Here is a 26547-nt window from a genome sequence, read left to right as displayed (position 1 = left end):
AAAATGCCAATATCTGAGACTGAAGCCAATATTATCATGATAATTGAATGAGATTTATCATTTACAGAAATCATCTACCATAAGAGATTTTTTTTTTAAAGCTTTCATAAATTTGAATGCAAATGGTAACTGTTATAGAGTCTTCCAGAACCAATCTCAGTTGTCAGTAGACTGAGGTACTCTTGTTAAATTGTGTGAGGAAATGCATGTGTGAATGTTAGTCGGGTGTGTGTATGTGTGTGTGTGTGTGTGTGTGTGTGTGTGTGTGTGTGGTTATGTGGGGTATGTTAGGGAGGAGAGTGTGGATAGGTATTTACTCTGCGAAGAGTATGACAGCAGGATCCCAAAGATAAGAATTTGTCAGTGTCATTCCAATTCTGCTCATGGCTTGTGGGTTTAGCTTGTGGCATGTGTGGTGAGGTACTGCATGGTGGGTTGAGGTGGTTGTTGTGGTGGGTACCACATTGGTGGAAGGGTGTGTGGTGTGGTGGGGTGAGCTGGGGTGTGGTGTGGTATGGTTGGACCTGGCGTGTGGTTGGACCTTGCATGTGGTTTGACATAGGTTAGAGTGGTGTGGAGAGAGCCTTGGTGAGGGGTTTGTCATGAGGCATTAATTCCGTGGGCTGTGGGCGGTGGGAGACTGGAATATATGAGTGTGTGTGGGGATGTAGTATAGCTGTGGTTTGTGAGCGTGTGTGTATGTGTGTGAGATATGGTTACTACTAAGCTACAACCATATAGCTTTTGTTTAGATTTTCTTTTGCCCTTTGTTTTGGTCTTTGTTTTGGTCTTTGTTAGCCTTTTGTTTTGTCTTTGTTTCGCTCTTTGTTTAAACTTTCTTTGGCTTTTGTTTAGTCTTTCTTTAGCCTTTTGTTTAAACTTTGTGTGGCCTTTTTGTAGTCTTTGTGTAGCTTTTGTTTTTAAGTGGATCTTGGCTGAGGACTCATCAAAAACACCTTGTGTAATGAAAACCCAGGATATATAATCTCTCCCTATATATTCTGCAGGCATTGAGTATCCTCAACCTCCCCAGGGACCTGGTACAGACGTGGAAGCTGTTTCACTCAACAACTGCTACTTGAAGGTAAGGGGATTCCATTGCTTTTCATCTTCATCTTCAAGTGGCAAGTGCACATTTTCCTATGGGCCATTTCCTTATATAGCAGCCAAGATTGGGAGGACATAAAAGGATGGAGAAAACAAGAACGTAGGACACCAAGTTTATGCTGATGTGGGCAGAGAGCCCTCCTGGAATGTTCTGGCTAATGTTTGGGAACTGGCTGAAACTTGGGAGAGGCGAACTCAGGTTCTCTCAGGTATACAGCTCCACGTTCCTGGAGCTAGATTAATGGGTCGAATGGCTTCTTTTTTGTCTATTTCTTCTTTTGTTATTTATCATGATTGAAAATGAGTTTTTCTTCTTATGTAGGAACAATGCCTTCCTGCATACAGCGGGGTTTATGTGTGGAGGATACTAATAGAACAATGAAGTCCAAATCTTGTAAGAATTTTGCTCCCTATAGATTAGAAACCTTAACTGGAAGTGCATTCATGCTTTATCTTGTACAGAATCTCAGAAATCGGGTTTTGTCAGTTTTGTGGTTGATAGAAAAAGGAAAGAAAATATTGTGTCAGGGGAATAAAGTCATGAACTTGGCTGGAGTTCTAGGAAGAAACTGGGGAAAAGAATGCTTTGTGAATAAATCAGTGAGGCAGAAAACAGACTGTTGTCAGATGTTCAGCTATGCTATTTTATGTTTATTTAGAATAGCAGGAGAATGCCTTGGTGAGTGAATTTTAAAAATTGTTTCATATGTATGGAAAAATTGGAAATAATACAAAAATTCCCGGTGTATCCAGATTGTTCAAATGTTGATATTTTACAACATTTGCTTTATCATTTTTTCTCTGTGAACACACACATATATATTTTTCTGAGCCATTTGAGATTAAATTACAGACATGGTCAAAATCTGGAAATTAACATGGAGAAAGAACTATTGACAGACCTTGATATGACCTTGACAGTTTTGAAAACTACAGGCCTGCTATTTTGCCAAATGTCCCTCAGTTTGGGTTTGGTCTGATGTTTTCTCATGATTAGGCCCAGATTATGCAGTTTTGGAAAAGATATGCTTGCATTTGAGATCATACATTTACAAATTAAAACCTAAATCTGACTGTACAAACTTTTAATTCTTGTTTATCTAATAGTAACTGGGATTTTAAATGAGTACCTAAAATCTTACAAGAAAATAGAAAAATTGAAACCCCAAGACTTTTTATTGATGATTCCCAAAATTCACCAAAAATGTATAAGTGCTGCCCTTTATTCATAAATGGTAATTACACTGATATGTAAGTGAACTTGATAGGTTTATAGTGAGGTATTTAACCTAGATTCTTTGTATGTGTTGGATTCATGTCTATTACTCTGTGAGTATTCATTTCATAAATGTGGAAATTCCTTTCTAAGCAAAACCATCTGCTGAAAACAGATACAATTCAACAAAGAGCTGTCCTAAATAGCCCCTCCAGGCTTGCTGGCCCCCTTTTGGATGTTGACAGGGCACCTGATAGAAAGAACTTTCATTTTGTTTGTTTGTAAGTGTGAAAATGTCTGTTAGAGGGTGGCTGGCAGTTTTATGATTCTTAAAATAGTTTCTTTAGATGTGCAAACATACATCATCCATGTTTTTCCTCAGAGAAAACTCTGAGGTCATCACAATCATCATAAATGTGGGGAAATTGATGAATTGGTTCTATGATCTTTGTAGTCAAGTGACTGTATTATGACTGTAACAGGACTATTTCCTGGATGAGGTAGATAAGCACTTTCAATCCTACATATGGACTTAAATGAGAAGTTTGGGGTTCTGCATGAGGTGCTAGTTAAGCCTGAGGAACTCAGCTTTTGGGAAAATGGAGCATTAGCTATTCTGATCGTCTTATCTGGGCGAGAGAAGTCACTCTGGAGTTTGAGAAAGTGTTTTCTACTTAAAGCATGATGTGTTCCTATGATGGGCCCGTCTGGGGTGGAAAATGAGGGCCTCCTTCTCTCGCTCAGTCAAAAGAATTGGGGGTCAGGGCGTGGAAGACTTGGAAGGCCAGGAGAATTTTGTGGATAGGATTTGAGTTGCTTTCCACAACCTGGAAGTCTGGAACCCTAGGGAACCCTAGCATTAGGTTCCATCACGTGGGCTCCAAGAGTGGTCTCTTCTGTGGGCTGGGCAGGTCTCTGTGGCTCTGGTGCTTCGGTTAGAATGCATTAGGTAAAAACTTGGTATTAGCTGTGTTCTGGGCGGTTAAGGGACCAATATCTTGTTAAATGCACCTGGAATTTTGTTTCTGTTTAGGTTTGGTGAAGCCAGCAGATCCAGAGATGGCTGCCATTGAAAAGATTGTTTGTTACTCACAGTGCCCAAGAGGAGGGGGCATATGAAACCAAGAAGGGCCTGATGGGGAAGCACCAGGGTCAGTCAAGAGCCAGAAGGAGCGAGGAAAGCATGGGCCAGAGACTCTGTTGTATCTTTTTTGCAGGGAGGACTGAGCAAGGCAGGGTAAGCCATGAAGATGGATGTGATGCCCTTGGTGGCAGAACGTAGAATGAGAAGAGGGTGTGACTATCCTTTGGGGGCACTGCCACATTTACAGGTTAGATGGACAAGGAGTGATTGGCAAAGAATAAAGACAAGAGTCAGAGAGGAAGGAGGGAAACTGGAACGTGGTATCATGGAAGCCAAAGGGAAGGAAGCCAGAAGAGGGAGTCGTCATCTTTGCAGAATGATTCTGAGCTGTGGTGTGACGTGAAGATATAAAGAGTACATTAGATTAAGTGACATGGAAATAGTTGGTGACTTTAACAAGAATTGTTCCCATGGAATGATTAAAACAGGAATTAGAAGGCTTGTGGGAGGAACAGGGACTAAGGAGCTGGAAAGAAAAACTATAGTCAACTGAGGCCAGAAGTTTGAGCTATTTCTGCTCAGTTATCAGCCTCTTAGCAACTGTTTTTTCTTAGGCTTCCCACAGTTTCACTCTGAAATTGCACAATTTTGATATTGGCTAAGTATCTGAGAGAAACCATCTCTCTCTCTCTCTCTCTCTCTCTCTATATATATATATATATATATATATATATATATATATATATATATATATATCTTCTTAGTAGTTCCCTACTATTTGTTACTCTCCCCTCCACCCCCTTCAGATCCCTGCAGTCTTAGCAACCCCTAACTCATCTGATCTCTGTTTCTTCTTCTCTCTGCTTAAGCTCTTTTCCCCCTGTTTAGCAGTTGTCAACAAAGACAACCAATCAGAATAAGAGGTTTCTTTTGGAGGTTATTTTTGTGTCTAGAATCTTCATAATCTTATAAGACCCCTTTGTCTAAATATCACTTCAAAGATCTGATATATATTTTAAAAGTATGGGACAAAGGCTATGAATAATCACATAAATCTCCGTATTGCATGGGAAAACAAGATTGATATTTTGAAGTTCTCAATTGAATGCTTTATCAAGTTGGACTCCCTCACTGTGTTGATAACACAAAAAACACATCTCTCTTCCGGAGCTGGAAGGGAGAGACAGTCCTTCAACTTCTTTCTTCAGATGTTTTACTTAATTGCGAACACTTGCATGTTTGGATACAGACCTGAAATTTCATTCATTTCAGAAATTTCATTTATTAGTGGTGAAGCAAAAATCAGGTTTATAGAGCTCAGATGTACTAGGAGAAATGACTAAAGATTTTTTACTTAATGACAGTGAATTAACTGGACATACAGCATTCTTCCTCTATAATGATAAGATGGGCTTTAAAAAGTTTGCATGTGTTTTGTGATTACTGTGAAACCTTCCCTCCACCCTCCAATTGACTGACAGCATCTATATCCATCATCAAGATCCTAGAACTGTGAGAGCAAAGCTCTGTGTATAACGCACTTGAATTAACTACAACCTAAGTAACCAAAACATTAAATTAGTAACCAGGATGCATTGTACTGCTTCTCTTTCAGGAAAAGAAGAAGCAAATGATACCAAGACAAGCTCATAACAGAAATCTAATCATCAGATGTGTACGGATGAAAATACAGGTACAAATGAATCCCTTATATTGTTTTAGATTTGCATCTGAATTATTATATAACGATTACTAGTATTCAGAATGTCCAAGTAGAAAGCAGAATCAGCAAAAGACTAAGCAATCAAACTTTTAGTAAGAGTTAAACACTTTAAATAACTATTTCAGGTGTTTCACAGTATTCTAGGTTTTGGGAGTAGAAATTTGAAAACAAAAATTCTATACATCAGAGGTAGTATGACCTAAGCCACCTTTGTCCAACCCAGGTACTATGCACTCTGCCTCAATCATTCGTTGTCATGTCTGGAACTTGCCAACACTTGAAACTACTCCGTCTATGAATCAAACAGTGCAAACATCTAGGAGCTCCTTCACAACCTCTTCTCTTTCACTTGCTTTGTAAGTGCCCCACTACAACTCTTCTTCCACTCAGTACTTCGAGTTGGTTTGCCCCTCCACCTGTCCATTCATTCAAGAATCCATTCACCGACCCATTCATCCTCACCCTTCTCTATTTTCTTCTCATTATGGATAGATTCTAGGGTTCATCATTTCAATTATTCTCTTGCAAATCCTTTGGCAAATCCCAACCCTGGATGAAACTATTTGTCTTCTCCAGGTCTGCACGCAGGCTGCTGAGAACAGTTGGAGAAAAGCACAATGGGGGCCATTGGTACCACTACAAATTATAACTAGGCTGTCAATCAAAACTACCTGGCAATTTGGTCTCCAAATTTGTGCAAAATCTATTTTAAACCCCATTTTTATTCTCAAATCTCCAGCTCTCTCATTCTCAGCTCCCACTTCCCACTTCCCTGGAAAAATGCAAGGTATTAGATGGGAACTTCATACAGCCAACTCTTTTCCCTCTTCCAACGAAGGCCAACCTTTCTACATATGCTCTGCATTCCATCTCCTTTTTTTTCCCTCAAGAATACTAATTATTTCCACTTTCAAATTTTATTTCAATCTTTTCCTCTCTACTGGACCTTACCCATCAGCACTTATGTATGCTCTCATCATAACAAAAAAACAAATCAACAAACCAACTAATCACCCCTCTTCCATCCTCAAAAACAATAAAAACAGCACCCCGCCCCCTCATCCCACCCTACCCCCCAAAAACACTCTGGAAAACTCTTTTCCATGACTCTACTCCCCTTCATTCTCACATGAATTGACTATAGTTTTTCTCTCCAAATCCTCAGTCACTGTTCCTCCCATAAACCCTCTAATTCCTGTTTTAATCATTCCATAGGAACACTTCTTGTTAAAGTCACTATTTCCATGTCACTTAATTTAATGTACTCTTCATATCTTCACGTCACACCACAGCTCAGAATCATTCTGGCTCTCTTCTCTTTGGCTTCCATGATACCACATGTTCCAGTTTCCCTCCTTCCTCTCTGACTCTTCTCTTTATCCTTTGCCAATCACTCCTCATCCATCTAACCTGTAAATGTGGCAGTGCCCAAAGCATAGTCACACCCTCTTCTCATTCTACATTCTGCCACCAAGGGAATCACATCCATCTTCATGGCTTCAATTGCCACCTCTACTCCAACAACTTTCAAATTCTACCCCCGCCCAGATTTCTCTCAACTTTCTACTTGATGTCTCCATCTAGATGCCCCTCTAACACCTCAACTCAAATGCATCCGAAACTCAACTCATGACTCTGCATCTTTCCCCAAACCTTCATCTCCAGTAGATGCTTCCACCACCCACCTAGTTGCTCAAACTACATACCTTAGAGTCACCCTTGACTCTTCCTCTTGCTTTTTTTTTAAATAAATGAATAATTTCAATACAACGTGGTAAATATAAAGATAGAGGCATATAAATTCCAAAATGGAACAAAGATAAGTTGCATTTCATCCAACCAAAGCAGTCTACCAGTGTCACTGCCATTGGGTGACTCAGATGATGGCCTTGGACTCAAAATTTAAGAAAAGGGGTGGCCAGCAATCCAGGGCTCATTTTAGCTTGTCTCTGGCCTGGTCTCTTTGCTTACCCAAAGCTGACACCCTTGGAGAACCCAAAGCACTGTAGCAGGTCTCACCTTCCACTAGCTATCAGTGGTGCAATACAGCAGCCCATCAGGTAATCTAGGTTCTCTTCTTTAGCCCCTGCTATGACCATAGCCCAAATTAACACTTAGGTTATAAGAAAATGCAAATCTGGACGATTGGTTGGCTTCTCTTTCATCCCAGAAGAATTCTGAGAGAGAATTTGTTTTACCTACATATATGTACATTCAAAATCCCATCATTTTCAGAGAGGGAGAGACACAATTCTTATTTCGTACATCACAAACAGATTAAGAAAGACAAATAATTATAAAACGAAGCACACCTTGAAGAAATATTTTCTACTGAGAGACCACTTTATGTTAAAACCTTAACTCTTAAAATAACCCTGCTTGGAATCTGACAAAAGCAGCCTGAGTTCTACATAACACCCCAGGGAACAGGGGCACCTGGGGATTTTTTAAAGGCACCTTCAATTCAATCATAGTTAACACTCATTCAGTGAGTGGAGGGCACAGCAGAACCCTTTGGATTAGAGAGAAGCCCTTTCCTCAGAGAGCTCAGGCTTGGATCACAGCCACACAGCCACATTATTATAACATAGTATGGTGCGTCCACCCATAGAAGTATGTACAAATTATAGAGATAGCCCAAAGGAGGGGCAGGTCCTTTGACTAGGTGAGACCTTAACTGGGTTGTTTAGGATAAATAGAAGTTCACCGCACAAACATGGTGGGGAAAAGGCATTCCAGGAGAAGCATGTTCAAAGGGGCATCTTTTGATCACAGGTTGATGTTTCTGACCTATAGCGGTGAGGGGTGGTGGTGGGAGACAAAGGGGAAAAGTGGGCAGGAGGGGTCTTGTGTGCCATATTAACTAAGAAGCAGGACTTTGCTCTGTAACTGGGGAGAACCTCTGCAGTTTCTGAGTAGGGGGATGGATAAACAAGGAGACAAACTCATGCCTTTGGTTCCTTTTCCTGGGTCCTTTCCCTATCTGTAGAAAATTACGAATTATTCATCCACATACAATTCTAGTGTAAGTTCATATGTCCATAAGCTAAAACAATGGATTGTATAATTTTAGATGTTAACAGAATAAATAATGTCATGTTATTTAAATCGTATTCAGAAAATTACTTTACTTTTAACATGTTTATCTGGCTTCACTATGATCAGCAGGTTTTCACTCCTAAAACATTTGCTAAGTATATTGTCTATATGCCAAGGATACCAATCGTGGGTCACACCTGTTCCCTCCTCTAGAATCGCCGAAGTCAGAGGTAATGTTTGTTCAGTCAGAAAGGGCTTTTGCAAAAATCTGTGGGCGGTGTGGTCCTTGGTCCACTTTAATTTGTCCTTGTTGAAGGAGCAAAACAAAGCAATGATGGCTTTGCTTTGTCTCCCGAGTGGATTGTCAACTCCCAGACAATCGGGACCTGCTTACGCTGTTATGTTTTCATAGCCTCTGTAGGTCCTCAAATCGGTATTGGATTTTGGCAAGACGCTGTTCTCTGGGTAAAAGCACCCTGATTCAAAATCAGTATCTCTATGACGTTTTCCTTACCCGGAACTGGTTTGCAAACAAGAATCTAATGTGAAATGTTCATTGTACTAATATGTAAACATTTTGGTTGCCAAGGTCACAAATGGATAAACCAGGACAAGTAGGTAGATAAAGGTATCCTTAGAGACAGCGTGTACCGTGTTTCCCCGAAAATAAGACCTAGCTGGATAATCAGCTCTAATGTGTACTTTGGAGCAAAAATTAATGTAGGACCTGGTATTATATTATACTATACTATACTATACTATACTATACTATACTATACTATACTATACTATACTATACTATACCTGGTCTTGTAGTAAAATAAAACCGGGTCTTATATTAATTTTTGTTCCAAAAGATGCATTGGAGCTGATTGTCGGCTAGGTCTTGTTTTCGGGGAAACAGGGTAGTAGTTACAACCAAAATTCACTTCCTAAATGTATTTTTGCTGCTATGGACTGGTCAACAGGACAGCCATTGTCTTTTACTGTGTAAATCTGCACTCAGAGGAAAGCATTAGCTCCTGACCTGAGGGGGAATTAGCAAGGTTTTAGAAACTATTCAAGGTCTCTAAGGGAGGTGGTGAATGTGGAGTGAATTTGCTCTGCAGTGATGCTTTTCATAGCAGAGGAGTTGGGGCTGAGCAGCCTTTGGAAAGATGTGGGAGGTGAAAGAAGCCAGGGCCTGGAGTGGAAGCTTTGAACCCCCAGTTTTAGTTCCAGAAACAGCTCCCGCATGCATTCTTCACTTGCAGGAAGCCACGGGCGTCCTTCTGACAGCCCAGGGCTCACACGCTGGGACGGTTCCTTGCGGCGAGCTCCAGCCCAGTTCCTGTTTGCTGAATGTCTCTGCCCCTGTGCACCCCTCTCCGGTGCTCTGATTGGCTGCCTTCTCCCCACCCTGTAACGTCACCTCCCCCCTTTTGGGGACTAATCGGAATGGTCACGAATTGATACTTCTTCGCTGTCATTTCCCTTCTCTTTAGTCTTACAGTTAATCATATTTGTATATGATTACTGGCTTTTAAAGATTCATCTTTTTCTATTACTTGCCTTTTAAAAAAAATTTATAGTTTGTTTTTTTTCTTTAAACATTCTGATTATTAACACATTATACTTTTATGTGTTTGTATAATTTCTTCTCTACTGGTACAGCTCTTTTCACTTGTAACTTCGTGGTATCTTTTATTCTATAAAAACCATCGTCTTTGATTTCCTTCTCTCCTCTTCACCTCTGCCATGTTAGAAGCTGCATGGTTCAGGGTTAGCAATGTAGACTAGTCTACCTTGCATGGGGTCTTGGGGTCCTTTATGTCCTCAGCTTTCTCATTTGCAAAATGGGGCTATTGTGAGGTTGTGAGGATTAAATGAGTTAAACACATTAAGCCCTTGAATAGTATCTCCTGACTTGTGTTTGCTATTTTTATTCTTATTGGGGTCTTTGGTCTATTTTCACTTTGTCTCTCTTTTGAGTAATTCATCCATTTCGCATAAAACAATGCCCCCTCTGTTATGAACCATACTATTAGGTTGGTGCAAAAGTTATTGGGGTTTCAAAGGTTAAAAATAATTGCAAAAACTGCAATTACTTTTGCACCAACCTAATACTATACACATGTGGGTCTGTTTTTGGGCTCTCTGTTCTGTCCCATTGATCTATTGGTCTATTTCCAAGCCAATACTCTACTGTTTTAATTAGTATAGTTTATGATGAGTGTGGGAACTTGGTGGGACAAGACCTGATTCTTATTCAAAATTGTCTTGGCTCATCTTGGTTCTTAGTCTTCCATAATAACTATGGGATCTATCGTATCAATTACATGAAATATGATATTTATTAGAATTGCATTACACTTATAGATTTATTCAGAGATATTCAGCATACTTATGATATTGAATATTTCTTTTACAGCCTTCAAAAAGGAATTGCAAATTTCTTCTTGAAGGTCTTACAGTTCTTTCATCAGATACATTTCTACCAGTAGGTGTCCTGTGGTGTTGTGACCAGTGTAAATAGCTTTTTTTATTTTACATTTTCTCATTGGATCTTACTGATCTATAGAAATGATTTTGATCATAGTATATCGATCTTGGGTCCAGAAATCTCCTTGGACTGTCATTTTAGTTCTAATAGTTTGTAGTATATCATCATTTTTATGTTCTATTTTTTTGGTTGTATTTTATTGATTTATTTTTGTTGTTTTGCTTGTTGTATTGGTTTAAATTTCAAGTGCTCTGTTGAATAGTAGTAATGATAACCCTTCTTGGGGTGCCTTATTTGGATGAAATGTTTCTAAGATTTCACCAGCAGTAAGCTGTTACTATAAATATTTTGGTAGCTAGCTTTTTATAATGGTAAGGGCGTTCCTTTCCTTTTTCAGTACTCTAAGATTATTTATGATAAGTGGATACTGAATTTCATTGAATGCTTTTTTAGAATCTATTACTGATCATACTTTTTCCCTTAATCTGTTACTATGGTAAACCATATTTACAGACTTTCCAGATCTAAACTATTTTAAGATTTACCATCTCTAGTTTGCATTATGAAATATTTTACCTATTAGACTGGCAAAAATCCGAGAGGCTAATAACCCACTTTATTGTTGAGGTGATGGGGAAATGGGCATGATCATATATTGCTTGTGGAATGACAATTTGTACAAACTCCATGGAGAGCAAGTTGAAAAACCTATCAAAATCTACAAAATGACAAATGCATAGATTCTTTGACCCCATTTTTAGATATTCTCCCCTCAGATATTTGCACATGTGTGAAATGACGGGTACACCACCTTATTCACTCCTGCATCATTTGTAATCATAACAGACTGGAAACAATCAAATTGTTCACTTATAGGGGACTTGTTGAAGAAATCATGATGCTCCCCGACAATAGAGTCTGAGGCAGATAAACAGGAATGAGGAAGCTCTTTGTGTCCTCTATGGAAAGAGTGGTCTACCCATTATTCCACTCTGCAAAAAGTAGTGGAAAAAGGACACACATCAACCCCCACAAACGTATATATCTACAAACTAAAACGCAGTAATAACCAATATTTACTGAAGGCTCTGTGTGCTAAGAACTGTAGAAGGCACTGAAGTAGAATGGAAAATGAAGTGGCTGCTCTCATGAAGCTTATATTTTCATGAAGGGAGATAAATATAAATAAATAATAAACACATAATAGAGTTTCTATTGATAAGATAGATATTGTCAAAGATGCATCTACACACAGTCTCTAGTTTATCTTCTGTTCATTTCTGCAACTGTTTTTCATTCTAAAGGAAGCGTTTTGAGAGAGGATTCAGGGCCACATAGAGAGATGTAGTTAATTCTTTTAAACTGCTGCACAGAATCCCCTTGCATGAATTGATGCATCTTATCCGTTTCTCTGCTGAACATGTTTATGTTTTGTGTCTTTTGTTTGTTTCAAATGGAGCTGTAGTCCACATTGTTGTGTACACCTCTCTGTGCACATGACTACGATTCTCTGAGATATACACTCAGGAGTGGATTTCCTGGGACTTTACACACACACATGCAGTGTGACTACCAGCTGCTGGTTTCCACACGCCCACGTGGCTCTTCTGAGTGACACACCCATCGCTGTGTGTGAGTTCCTGTTGGCCTACAGCCTCACTTCATCTGATGTTAGGCTATTTAACTTGTTTTTCTCTTTCATTTGACTTTTAATTTTTCTATTACAATTCACATACACTATTATATTAGTTTCAGGTGTACAACATAGTGATTAGACATTTATATAACTTAGGAAGTGATCACCCCATAAGTCTAGTCTCCACCTGGCACTATACATAGTTATTACAATATTATTGACTGTATTCCCTAGGCTGTACTTTACAGCCCTGTGACTATGTTGGAACTACCAAAATGTACTTCTTAATTTCTTCACCGTTTGCATCCTGCCCCCTAGGCTATTTAACTTCCACTAATGTGGTAATCTTGTAGAATGATATCTAATTGCTGTTTTAATTGTGTCTTTCTGATAATTGATGAGTGTTTTTTGATATGCTTGCCGATCTACTGCTTCCTCTTTTTTAAATTGCCTGTTCACATTTGCCTAATTTTCTATTGGGCTGTCTTTTTCTTATTGATTTGCAGTTCTTTAAAGATTCCGGATAGTAATTTTTTGTATGTAATATGTGTTGTATTCTTCCAGTGTTGCTATTTTTTTGTCCATGCTTATGGTTCTTTTGACATACAGTAGGTTTTAATTTTGGTGTATAGTAGTCAATTATATTGTCTGGGAAGTTAATGATATTAACATTATCTGTTGACAAATCTGCCTTCTCCCCACTGATTTGTAATAACATCTCTATGACATACCAAGTTCTCTTGTATAATGGATTTGTTTCTGAGTTCTGTTTTCTTTTCCACCGATCTATTTGTCCATTTTTGAGCCAACACCAACTATTTTAATTACTGTCTCTTAGTGATATGTTTTGCTATTTGGTGTAGAAAGTCCTGTTATTCTTCTCAGAAATTTCTTGGTATTTCCTGGTCCTTTGCTCTTTCATCGGATCAGGTTATCATGTTCCAGAAAAGATCTTTGGTAATTTGAGTAAGAAATGCATAGTATTTGTGAATTAGTTTTGGCAAATATTGCATCTTTATGATGTAGATCTTTTTCATCTATGAAAAAGTTTTCCTTTTATTTATTCACATGTTCTTTCATATTTCCATTGAAGTTTTGGAAATTTTCCCCCAAAGGATTTACACATTTTAACTTTTACTTTATTTCTAGGTATCTCAGGATTCTTGTTGCTAGTGTGAATAAAATTTTTTCCCCAATTATTCTTTTCCATAGTCCCTCTCTCCCTGAGTGTTCTCCTATGTTCCCTTGGCTGTAAATCTCATGTATATGTCAAATACACTTACATTTTTCTCTCTATCTCTATCTCTGTCGCCGTCTCCATCTCTGTCTCCATCTCTATCTCCAGTTCAGTTTATCTCCTGACCTATGTAGCCAGTCATTTTCTTTCACAGCCACTTGGAGGTTTCCTAAGTTTCTCACACTGAACACGCCTGAGACTGAACTCTTGATTCTTCCCTTCCCTCATCCTTAAATCTGTTTCCATCCTAGTAAAATGATTCCTCATCTAACCTAATTTCCCTTGGAGAAATCCTGTGTGTCCTTCTTTCCTGCCTCCATTAACCCATGTGCATGTCTTGTTCATTGTTGGGCTTCCTGTGTCGCTCATTCTGTACTCTGATCCTTAGCAATTTTGAGGCATATGTCAATGCTTCTAGTACAGACCAGTCTACAGTGTGGCATCATCAGCACTAGATCTTCAGATGCATCTCAGATTTAATGTGTTTGGCACAAAGTGGGTGCTCAGTTAATATTTGTCGAATAAATGAACGTCCAAAATGATACCCTTACTCTCCACCCCTGCTGCGTTTCCCCACCTCAGCCAACTGCTCCACTGGGCATCTGCTCAAGCCAGAAGCCAGGCCGTCGTCCTTGCCCTTTCCTTTCCAACGAAGCCCACATCCAGCTGATCCTCAAATCCTATTAATTGTGCTTCCAGGGTCCGTGTCTGCTGCCACTGCTCTGGTTCAAGTCCCTGTCCTCCCTCACTGGTCTCCGTGCTTTCACTCCTGCTCCCCTCCAATCTACATTGCCAGAAGCCCGAGTGATCGTCATGGAACACAAATGGGGAGATTTGTCTCCTCTTGTCAAGATCTGTCAGTGCTTTCCTATTCTTTAGCTCACCGTCAAGGTCCTGGACCATCTCGCACACACCTCACCCTCCAGCCTCACGATGCTCCAGCCACAGCCCCTTCTCTGGTTTCTTGAGCACCCCAAGTCTCAGGGCCTTCTGTCTGGGACTCGCTCCTCCCCTGCATGTGGATGGCTCCCATGTGCGCTTTACAACTCAAATGAAATGTTTCTTTTTCAGGAGTCCTTCCCCAGCCCAGCCACTCAATCTAAGTTGATCTCACTGTTATATTCTCTCCTAGTACCCAGAAGTCTAGTCACATTTCTATTAGTCATTGACTACACTCTTCATGAGATGGTCTGTTAAAGTCCCCTTTGCTGTACCCCAAGCTCCATGATGAATCCAGGCATCTTCTTTGTCTTGTTTACCACCCGCACGTAGTAGCCACTCAACGAGGACTTGGACAAATGGCTGAGTGTGACTATTGTATTTGGCTGCATTTGCCTTCAGTACACATTGTTTTACACATGTAGCCTGATGCCACTTGGCCCCCTCTGTCAATGGGGTCCATTATGGCCACTAACTGTCTCCATAGCTCCCACCAACAGGAGCCGAAGATGGCTCCTGGTCTCTGGAGTACCAGGATCTCATCTGTTCAAGGCAGGGTCTGAGTGTGTGGCTCTCTCTTGCTAAGGCCACCCTGGCTCCTGTCCCAGGCCCATGCTGAGGGTGCTACCTCTGGAGGTATCTGATGGCACCTGCGAGAGCTGTGAGCACTCTTGATGTGGTTTGCCACTGGCTTCAGCTGGGAAGCTGGCTACCTGGAGTTGATGCCACATAGCAAATAACCTAACTTCCTGCTGCCTTCACTTGATATTACACATGTATTTTCTTATGTCAGTAAACCTCTTCACAAGCACCTTTTAAAATGACTGCCTAATATAGTTGGTCTTCAGATGGCTACTTAATATTGCCCTGATTCATCAATGATAAGAATATTAATAATTAAATAAAAATAAAAGCTTTATTGCTTACATTGTATTTTTATAAAACTGGAAGGATTCCCTTGCCTAGCTTCTCTCCTTTAATAAGCTAGCCTGATTTTAAGAAATGTACAGAATTATGAATGGTTCACTTTTTCTTTCTGGCAGTTTCTTGAAAGACCATGACAATTTGGGGTAATATTCAGAAATTAAGTTTGGGATTTTCCTACTTCTTCTCCCACCCCCACCCCTCTGTCCCTACCAGTAAGTAAAATTCCATTTACTATTCTCATTCATATCCTTACATTATTACTGAAACTATATTTCTGTCTCTCTCATAGAATGAAAGGTTAAAAGATATTGCTCTCAAGGGCTTTGATTTTCAGAGAATAAATATTAAATTGTGAAATGGAGGCAGAGTCTAACAGAAATTCATTCAAAATTTATAAATATTTTAAGCACTTGAAGTTAATTCTTCATGCTTTGAACTAATACGGTGTTTTAAATGGTAGACATTTCATCTTGTTCTCGAAACCAATCTATAAAAATTGCAATTTCCCGTTACTTCCATCTCTTCTATAATTATTCCTAATCCTTTGAGGGCAGAAGGGGTGGCAGTGCATGTTTAAATGAGAGATTATCACCATGGATAGGAAGGAGTTGAGAAAAGGAAAGAAAAGGCCTAAAAAGAGCATGTCCTCCTTTGCTCAAGGCTTCTCTACTTGGTGAATTTATGGGGGAATCCAGCATCCTATGGAGCACAATCAATGGGGAGAGAGAAAAAGCTCAGGAGGCAGACACCCAAGTTCTCTCTTTTCTCCAGATGAAAACTCAAAATCATGGTGGGGATGTGGTAGATGTCTATCCAGAGAGGTTTGAAATTGTGTGTATGTGTGTGTGTGATGGGGGGGGGGGGTCCTACTGACACACTTTCACAGGAATAGTAGGGACAAGCTGCAAGCCCCTGGGGAAGGTCTGCCCTCAGCTACGTCCAATGTGGCCTATGAGTGCACAGCTTTGGAGCTGTCTAGGCCAGTGGCCCCCAGATGGGGCTATTGACTCCCTATATGTAGTGCATGGCCTGCGTGGGAACCAGAAGTTACCTGTAGTGGATGTGGATGAGCTGCGAGGACAGCTGGACCAGAACAGGAGGGTTCTGAGTAGGGACTGTGACGTCCAGTGGTCATCAGTAACATGTCGGGGGGTTGACCACACGAGGTGCCCGATGGCACAGTCCAGCAGGGAGGACACCACCCAGGCCAGCCAACCCTTCCTTCACTGCCGTGAGACTCTCAGCTTCCCCATACTCCTGTCCACCTTCAGAAGGAATTGAAGGAGGTAAAGAATAGTCTTGTGAGGGAACTGAACTTTAACTGACTACTTATTAGGAAGACAGTTTATGCCAGAAGTGATCAAGGCAGTATCAACTCAGAGGTTTGGTTTCTCTCTCCTTTTCAAAAGCTGTGATTTTTTTTTTTTTGTAAAACTGAACTGAGTTTGAATAAATTTGAAATTTCTTGCTTTGTTTGTTAACCGAATTTTTTCCCACTCCTTAATCCACGTAACATATTAAGAGGTTTTAGTCTTCCTTTGGAGTTTTGGTATCTGGAGCCGGAATGCTAGTTTTCTCACATATGGTTCAGGTCCTGGAGAGTCAGGGCTTGTCTCCTGCCACTCTACGCTGAGTTCGTCATACAAGACAAAAGCAGGTCCTTGTTCGTGATTCTGAGGGACCTGATTTACAAGACATGAAGAACAGTTCTGTTTTTCAAATACTGACTGGAATCCACCCTTCACTTTGCAGAGCCAGTACCCATTTCCATGTTTGACTTCCTGTGGTGCCATGTAGGTGTGAAGGAGTACGTGGGCTGCAACATGACACCTTACTACTTGCATTGCATTTCCTTTCCAGAAGACTGCCCAAGACTAGGGCCACATGCCACTTCTATTAAATAATTACCTCACATTCTAGTTGCCTTTTAAGAGAAGATGATAGAAAGAAAAGAATGATGGATGGAAGGAAGCCAATGCATTTTATGTTCAGGGTGCTAATCTCCACCTGCAGTCTCCTTAGGGATGAGTGAAGCTCTGTTTAAAGATAGCCATGACACGGGTGGTTACACAGAGATGCTAATGCCATCTTTGGAATGCATAATTAAATGTGTGTGTTGATTAAAGCTTGCTAATTAATTTGCATGAATTAGGAAAAGGTATAGTGGGTTCATAAAGTCTAAAAAAATTTTTTGTTTTTTAAAGAGCAGCATTTTATAACTTTCAAGGTCAGTTAGAAAGGTCCTTTCTTGTGTTGTCTTTTTCATTAAACAGACACTGTTTCCTGAGCTAGAGCAGAGGTCCCTAAGGGGACATGGGACTGCTAGAGAGCATCTCAGGACAGGCAGGGAAAGGATGAGGGGCCCTGCAGCTGTTGAAAGAAACACTCTTTGTTCATTCTTTCATTTTCATCAAGCATGTACCAAACATTTGTTCTGAATTAGGCATTGTACAAGGCTCTGAGGACAGAAAATTTAAGAAGACAATGACACAGTAAGGATAACACTAAAGATTCCAGATGCTGTCCTAGAATTATGTACAGCAAACAAGGTCACGGCACAAAAGAGGGAGTAGTGACCATTTCTCCTCGGCTGAAGGGAAGGCTCTGGAAAATCTCCCAAACAAGTGACTTGACGTTGGGCTCAGCTCTACAGTGGTGGAGGCATTTGTTGTGTAATTGTTGGGTGGGAAGGAAGCAGGGTAAGGACCCCTATGGGACAAGGCCCAAAGGCTTGAAATAATAGTACCTCTTGGGGGCTAGGAACAGCTGGATTGGGATGGATGCACTCACCAGGGGAGGGTCCCTTCTTGAATAAACGTCTTATTATTAAAGAAAACTCATCTTCCCCATGGACTTTTGCCTACATCTCATTGGCCAGAATGTGGTCACATGGGGAGTTGTATATATTTAACTGGGCATATCACACTGCCAAACAAAATCAAGGTTTGTTATTGAAGAAGGGGAGAGTGGGTAGTGGCTAGTCAGCTAGTCATATTGACCGCTATGACTTTGCTATTTATTATTATTATTATTTGATCTTGGAGAGTTCACTTAACTTCCTCAGGCCTTTTCACCTCATCTCTAAAATGGGGACAGAAGAGATGACCTGGAAGGGTTATTTTGGGAATTAAAAATAATAGACATAAAGCGTCTGGAACATAGTAGGTGCTCAATAAATAATGAGGGAAGGTTCTTGTTCTCCTCCCTTTGGTATCTGTCTACTTCCTTTTCCTTCTTCAAATACTTGCCTCACTTTCCCCTCCTCTTTAGTTTTAGACTCTATTTAAACATCTGGAAAGCATGGAGATTATATTGTATAGTTTCAAATTCAGTTATTTTTCTCTTCATCCTGACAAACAGTTAGTTCATAATTATCTTTGCTCTGTAATGAGCTGGTATCTTCAGTGAAAACATTATGTGATGTTTATAATGATTTGTTTTTAGCCGCTAAAGTAAAGATGTAACTAATGCTTGAATTAAATGTCATCAGAGATAGATGTGATACATAAAGAGTATGTCTGAAGAATTCAATGGAATTAGGTCATTTGAATGAATTCTTAATAAAGGGGAAATGGAATTTATTAAGCAAGTATTTTAGTTACAGTGTTAGATTATTTTATTTAATACTAGAAAAGGCCCTCTGAGTTAAGTATTGTTATTATTATTTGTTATTACCCTCTGTTATGGACTGAATGTTTGTGTTCTCCCAAAATTCGTATGTTGAAATCTAATCCTCAGTATGATGGTATTTGGAGGTGGGGCCTTTGGGAGGTGATCAGGTCATGAGAACAGAGAGCTCATGGATGGAATTAGTGCCCTTATAGAAGAGCTTCCAGAGACCTCCCTCGCCTACTTTACTTGTCTGTGAACCAGGAATGTACCCCCACACCAGATACCAAATCTTCTGGGGCCCCGATCTTGGATTTCCCAGCCTCCAGGACTCTGAGAAACAAATTTCTACTGTGTATAAGCGGCCCAATTTGTGGCCAAACTGATTAAGAAACCCTCTTCTGGAGGAGGAAACTGAGTATATTAATTTGGAATTGTATTTGATTACCTGCAACTGAAATAATAGTGGTTTTAAACAAGGTAGAAGTTTGATCGTGTCTCATGTTAAAGGTGCTCAGTGTTCAAGAGTCAAGGCTTAGAACAGTGGTGCCACAGTCATCAAAGATTCAGGCTCCTCCGGCTTGTGCTCAACCAGGAGGCCTCACCTACAAGGTGGAGCCAGGATCCAAGATGGCTGTTGTACCCAAGAATAGATTGCTAGACTGTAGTCTGTGCCTATTTTTATCTTCATTAGATAACTCTAAATTGTTTCTAAAAATACACAATCTTTCCAAGCACACATGGAACATGTAAAAATATTAACTATGTAGTAGTTCACAAAGCAAATCTCAACAAATATCAGAGTCATGATCATGCAGACCGCTTTCTGACTAGAATGCACCAGAATTGTTAAGTTGGTGCAAAAGTAATTACAGTTTTTGCAATTATTTTTAACCTTTTAAACCACAATTACTTTTGCACCAACCTAATAGAAGTCGACATAACAATAAGAACTCCATACACCTGGAAATTTTACAACAGATTTTTAAAAATAACTGATGAATTGAAGAAGAATCCATCCATATTTAAAATGAAGTGAAAATGAATTATGTTAATATTTGTGGTACGCAGCTAAAGTTGTACTTAATGGAAAAGTTACAGTCATAAATGCTGGTGAGAAGCATTTGACTCAAGAATAGAGAAAAAGACAAGAATATAAACTTAAAAAAAATTGAAGAAAAGAAGTAACAAATGCATCCTGAAATTAATGAACTAGAACAAAGAGCAAAGGTAAGCAAGAAAACCAAGAGCTTGTTTTTGAAAAAAATAATAAAGTAAATAACTTATGGCAAGATTAATCAAGAAAAATGAGATGCAAATATGTAAACTATAAAGGGAGCTGTAACTATACATTTATTACAGGTTTTAAAAGCCATAAGAGAATACTATAAATAAGATTATGTCTATATCTATAAAACTTTTTAAATAAATGAATGATTTTCTAAGTATAAAAATTTGAACAGTATATAAGGTATGGTCCTACTTTTTATTAAGTATATATTTACATGTAAATATACTAAAAATATTCAAATATTTTACAAGTGGTTAAGTATGGGATAAGAATTTAGGAATTTTTATTATTTTCATTCATCCAAATTTTCTAATTTTCAACAGTGAATGTAGATTTTAAAACGACTAAGGACCGATGGGGGAAGAACAAAGACAACAGCTAAGGGTCACATTCCCCTCAGGACCCTCTCCATGTTTACATTCTAGTCCCCCACTGTGAACCTTCTTGCCCTAAAAGGGAGGTCCTGGCCGCCATACTGTGTGACGTCTCTAAACTCCATGCTCTACCTTTCCTTCTTCAGGAAGCTGTTTCCCCAACACTCAGTCTTCTTACACTAGGACATAGAGCTATGCAGCTGTGCATCCTTATCCCATCCCTGGCCCGTGTCCAGTCCCCCAAAGTCCAGCCTGGGCCCAGCACCTGGACTCCTACTCCTGGGGAGGACGGCTGGACACAGGGGCACAGACAGTGCTGGCCCTGGCCAAAGGACATGGGATATTGGAGTCACACAGACATGGATTCAAACCCCCTGTCTGCCTCTTACTGGCTTTATGAACTTGACCATCTTTCTTAGCTTCTCTCATCTTTAGTTTGTTGGTGATAATGCCATAGCATAAAAATGAGGTAAAGTGTATAAAGCAACCACCACACACTAGGTACTTTAGTAATGTTTGGTTTTGTAATGTTTTTTTTTTTTTTCTATCCTAAATGGGTCACTAAACATAAGGGAAAAAAGAATCCATTTCCAGAAAACATTACAAAATACACAAAAATTAATAAACCCTTAATTTAGCTTTTTTCCACACAGTTGGGCAGGATATTGATATTCCAGATTTTTGTTATGCAGCATAACACCGAACATTAAGTGGACTATGAGAGTAGCAGGGAGTGTGTTCCTTGAGTAGAAAGTTCCCTGATGTGACATGCTATTTTATGTCTCCCTACCTCTCCCTGCATGGATGATTGCCAGTGAGATGAGTCAGAAAACAACTAAGGAGGGCCCCAGACTCTCCAAGAACCAGAAGTTTTCTGAACACTTCAGCATACATTGCTGCCCACCATTCACCTTCCTCAATTCCAAACGCGAGATTGTGGATCGGAAATACAGCCTCTGTAAGAGCGGCTGCTTCTACCAGAAGAAAGAAGAGGACTGGATCTGCTGTGCCTGCCAGAAGACCAGGTAAGGGGTTTGCACTGACCACGCTGCACCTGGGCTGGGCGTTCGCCTGTTGTCACTCAGCTCCAAGCCCCGCCCTTCCTACTCTGTGATGCGGGAGCTGGGGTTCTGCAAGCTTCTCTTCCCCCAGCCCCCTGACAGTTGGCTCCCTGTTAGGTTCTGCCATTGTAAAGTACTAGAGGGAGAGTGGAAGGTGGGAGGGGGGCAGGGCCTGCCTTCCTGTTTCCAGCTTCTGTCAGCATCCCTTAAGCAGCAGAGGAGAGCCAAGGCTCCAGCCTCCAGCTTCTTTTGGCCCTCTCAGCACCAGCCGCCGTGCAACGTCCCCTCAGAGGCCCAAGCACCAGCCAGCTGCACCCCCTGCGGTGGTCAGAGCACCAGCCAAGCCACGGTCCCCTCCAAGGAGGTCAGAGCCACGGTCCCCTCCGAGGAGGTCAGAGCCACGGTCCCCTCCGAGGAGGTCTGAGCCACGGTCCCCTCCGAGGTCTGAGCGTCAGCCACGCCCACGCCCAGAGGTCCGACCACCACCAGCCAAGCCGCGTTCCCCTCAGAAGTCCAAGCAGCAGCCGCGCAGCAGCCCCCAAAGAGGGCCAGGCACCAGCCGTGGGGGGTCCCCCGTCAAAGCTTCTAGGTTCTGGTAACACCGTCTCTTCCCTTTTGTTCCCCCCGCCCTAAGGTTAGTAGCTGCTTCCTGTGTTGACTAACTTCTGGGTTATCTCAATGGCCCTCTCAAACCTGTGTCATCAGTTCCCTGCATTAAATCCCCTCTGTTTGAAATACCTAGTGTGGCTTCTGTTTTCCTCACAGAGACCATTGGTACAATACTTCAGATGGCAGTATGCATTGTTTTCTTTGCCTAGTAGGACCGGAAGTTATTGATTTATCAATGCATAGTATTGATCACGGTAACAGATTGAGTCAGTGAGGACTTTGATTACTGTGCCTCAGAGAAAGGGGGGATGGCCACTCTGAGGAATATGTGTAAAAGGGGAGATTCAGCCATTTTGTCCATCCATCCTCCCAACACACTTCATAGACGTTAATGCCACTTACTCAGTCATCCAACAAACTTGATGGCATGCCTATAGCGTTCCATACACCAGGCTGGGGGAAGGAACATGGTAGTGAGCAAGCCAGGTTGTTAGCGATTCACCAGGACCAAACAAGAGAATAGCTAGTCCTAGTGTAGGGTGTAAATGCCCTGATATTATCACCATCAGTGTGTACATTGGGCGATAGGAGCCCGGAGCAAGATTATACTTCACAGAGGAGTTAGGCTGGGATGAGTAATGAGTAAAAGCAGGGGGATCCATGTAGAGAGAAAAGGTGAGCCAGATTTTCGTCTGCTCCATCTTAGGCAGGTCAGCTTTTTCTTCTTCTTTTTTTTTTAATAGAGTTTATTTTTTAGAACAGTTTTAGGTTCACAGCAAATGTGAGCAGGAGGTACAGAGATTTCCCCCATACTCCCTGCCCACACACATGGCAGGACAACTTTTTAGTCCTTTTAATATTTGGAAATGAATCCGTTTTATAAGTTAATAGTGAGTGTTCATTGTATTTGTATAGATTCTCACATCTTCTCTGATACCCGGCCCCTGTATAGCGAAGTACTGCGTGCACATGTCACATGATGTTTACAGATTTAGTACGCAGAAGAATCAACTGGGGAGCATGTTAAAGATGCCCCCAGAGAATCTAATTCCTTGAGTCATTGGTGAGGTCTGGAGTTTCAACAAGCAATCTCCCCTCCCCCAGCATAGTGACCTGGACCACAGTACACAGACCACACTTTGAAAAACAATGACCTACATCATTCATAAATCAATGATCCACATTATCTGTGATGTGTAGTAAAGAAATGTAGAAGGTGACACATTTGTGGTTCCCAAAGTGAAAGCATTAAAGAGAGCAAGATCAGGTGGTTAATTTGTGAAGGAAGTAACAGCCACTAAAACTGTAATGGGAAGTTGTATGCCAGGTTACCTAGTCACAAAATTAAGGTCTCCTAAGGGGCCTGAGTAAAAGGGGCCTAGGACAGGTAAGATTGGATGTAGGAAGTGGTTAGGAAATGTGCAGAGGAAATTAATTGTATAAGAGGCATGTCATCTATGGTGGTGGCTTCAAGCCATCATCTAAAGTGAGTTGTGTGATGGCTTTGGTAGATGGAGTTCAAGTAGGACAAGGAAAGGAGATAGGAGACAATGAAAGCAAACCTCAGGGGAGCCAAAGACTAATGTGGACCCAGCCTTGCTGGTTTTATTTACCTAAACTCAAAAGATATTTTAGTGTTGGCGTATTTTGACTCCCTCAGTTAATTGTTCTCAGAAGCTGTCAGAGGAGGCACCATTACATGCTGTCATTGCCTCCTCAATCATTGTCCCTTACCTGGGACCCAGGGACCTGATGGGCTCCATTCATAATGTCCCACAATGTCACAGAGCACCATCTAAGCCCTTCCTAAGACACTCGTTTTTCCTTCTCAGATTCCCAGAGGTCCTAAGGTAATGCATTGGAGCCATCACTCCACCATGTTGTTTGTTCCTTCTATTGATACTCTTTGGTCCTTCTAAATCAGAGGGTGAGGGGAAGGTTAACGGGAAAAAAATTCACGCTTAAGCAGAGCTACTAAATTGTACTTGAAGAAAGGGTCACAATAGGTTTTCTGAAACAGCCTTGATTTCTGAAATGGTGCCATTCATGTGGTGTGACCTTTAGAGGTGAAACAACTTTGACAAAGGCCTTTTGAGTATTTAGTAACTCTTGGATGGATCTTCTCAAAATCCAGAGTATTTAAATTTTGGATCCAATTTATAACTCCCTGCATCCGCATTGAACATAGTGGCGTTCTCATATTTGATGGGAGGAAACCCTGGCATCTCCCTCTTAGCTTCTTCTGCTCTCTTCATGATTTTAGGATTTCACAGGTCATCCTTGCTTTGAGGGTTACCATGAGCTTTATGGGCTGAGCCGCTTTTGGCTCCTCAGTCCTGCACTTCTGAGAGCTGGGATCTGTGGTTTTCTGAAAACCACTATGGCTGTGAGTCACACATATTTGGGCAGTGCTGTGTGTGCCTTGAATGCTTTTTTCACAGCATATCTTGTACCAAATCAAGCCCTGCACACCAGAATCCTGGAGGACCGACCTATGGCCTGTTCATGAAGACCATGGGTACAGCACTGCAGCAGGCTCTGGGCAATCAAGGAAAGTGAGGTCCACCCTGGGGCCAGCTGCTTGGTGGGGTTTACGAGTGGCCCATCCCTCGGTGATGCTGCTGTCCCTCCAGAAACAACCCTGAGCTTGGCCGTCTCCACCCTCAGCCGATCCCTCATCCCCATTCCCTTGTCTCACGTCAGCAGATGGGAAAATCAAAGCCGAGGAAAGATAACTGATGGTCAGAAGGTACAGGTTCTAAGTGGGCTCTGGCTCCATGGTAGTTAGTCTTTAGAAGACAAAGAATGCTCTAGTTTTGAGTCTCAAACTGAAGCCAGCCAGGTTTGGGGTTTTACAGACCAACCACCATCCAGCCTAGGCATGGCAGCACATTGCTTCTGAGGCTTAGGACACACATCCCAACTGAATGACTGTGTGCTGGTTACACTGGTAAATGGAGCAGAAACACTCCCTTCCCCCTTGTAACTACAGAAGATTCCTATTTGTATCTTGCTTTGGGCTTGTTTGGAATGACCAGGACAGCCAAAGGATGATGCACTATATACACTTACATACCTGACAAGCTAGCATTTACTTCAGAAGAGCACTGACCCATGCGCTAGTATGAGGGGTTGGAGAATATGCACGGACAGAAGCAGGTGTCGGGCCAGCTGCTAAGGTTCAGGCAGTTAGGCAGAGGTAGCCTGCCTGCTTTTCAGCCACGTGGACCCCAACTTACCCCAGACATTTTCTGTGTCATGACTTGTCTTCCTTTCGTCCTTCCTGACGCCAAGAGGTACACTCTACACTGTCTCCTCCCAGAAAGCCATGGACATTCTCGCTTCATGCAAGATTGGGTAAACTGGCCCTTCCAGCCCCTTTTCTGAGCCCTCCCTCTGTTTCTCCAGGCAACAGACACTGACTTTATAGTCAGGTCTTAGAAAGACCTTCTTTCTTACATGTTGGTGGGAAAATTCCATCCAGGAGTATATTATGCTTAGTTTTACCTCAATGGTTATGCCCTGGCAATCAGTTTTGGGCTTATCAGCCAAACAAAATCCGAAATTCACCTGTCATTTTCCAGGTAACAGCCGTTAGGAAAGTGGCCTGAGCACTTTGTTCTCTTGCCTTGCCTGCCTCTCAGGTTGCACTATTGCGTTTGTGAGTTTGGATGACTAATCTCTTGAATCTTGCTCTATCTAAGTCATAAATTCCTTCCCATTCCGGAGAAGGCCTCTGCACGCATGGCGGTCCCTACAGCACAATGTCTGCAGAGCTGGTGCTTGTGCAGAGGTCTGGGCTAGCCAGAGAGGCCTCCAGTCCTATCAGCTGTGTGTGTTTTCTCTGTCGGACAGCTCCTCCCTGGCCACATGTCCTTAATCTAGACATATAGTTAATCAGTCTCTCTTTAACAGCTTAATCCTACTGTCGCCCACCCTCCTGCTACCCTCATTTCACAAATCCCTGATTCTAGAACAAGCTGATGATTCACCTGCATGACTGTAGTTTCCCAACTGCTGAGCCCCATTATGGATGCTAAGCATGGCAAGGAAAGGCCTTATAACCTTAAAGGTTGGTGCCACCACAAGTGGATGAGCCCCAGCCCCTCTTCAGACTAGCCTGCCTCCACCAGCCCCCTCACATTTTTGGGGATATACATCTGACTTTAAATCCTTTCCCTCAGCTTCAGCTTTACAGGACAAGGCATTTTGT

The 26547-nt window shown here is 41.3% G+C and overlaps 1 protein-coding gene across 6 annotated transcripts in view; it reads left to right on the top strand.

Moving 5' to 3' along the window:
* The first annotated feature begins 914 nt into the window (after positions 1-914).
* MOBP (myelin associated oligodendrocyte basic protein) overlaps positions 915-26547 on the top strand; it is a 39530-nt gene continuing 13897 nt past the window's right edge. For 3 of the 6 annotated variants that reach the window (XM_019727581.3, XM_074312582.2, XM_074312581.2), the window contains exons 1-4: positions 929-1084; positions 5023-5100; positions 21480-21689; positions 21988-22359. In XM_019727581.3, the coding sequence (XP_019583140.2) occupies positions 21484-21689; positions 21988-22324 (543 nt within the window). In that variant the 5' untranslated portion in view covers positions 929-1084; positions 5023-5100; positions 21480-21483 and the 3' untranslated portion in view covers positions 22325-22359. Of the gene's footprint in view, positions 1085-1205; positions 1317-5022; positions 5101-21479; positions 21690-21987; positions 22360-26547 lie in introns of those variants that run through there. The other 3 variants (XM_019727582.3, XM_074312584.2, XM_019727583.3) reach the window with 3 other exon arrangements.

The sequence above is a fragment of the Rhinolophus sinicus genome, chromosome 5 (genome assembly GCF_057876585.1).
Source record: "Rhinolophus sinicus isolate RSI-liver-muscle chromosome 5, RSI-T2T, whole genome shotgun sequence".
NCBI lineage: Eukaryota > Metazoa > Chordata > Mammalia > Chiroptera > Rhinolophidae > Rhinolophus > Rhinolophus sinicus.
The sequence above is the reverse complement of the archived record's forward strand: the minus strand, read 5'-3'. Positions and strand labels throughout refer to the sequence as shown.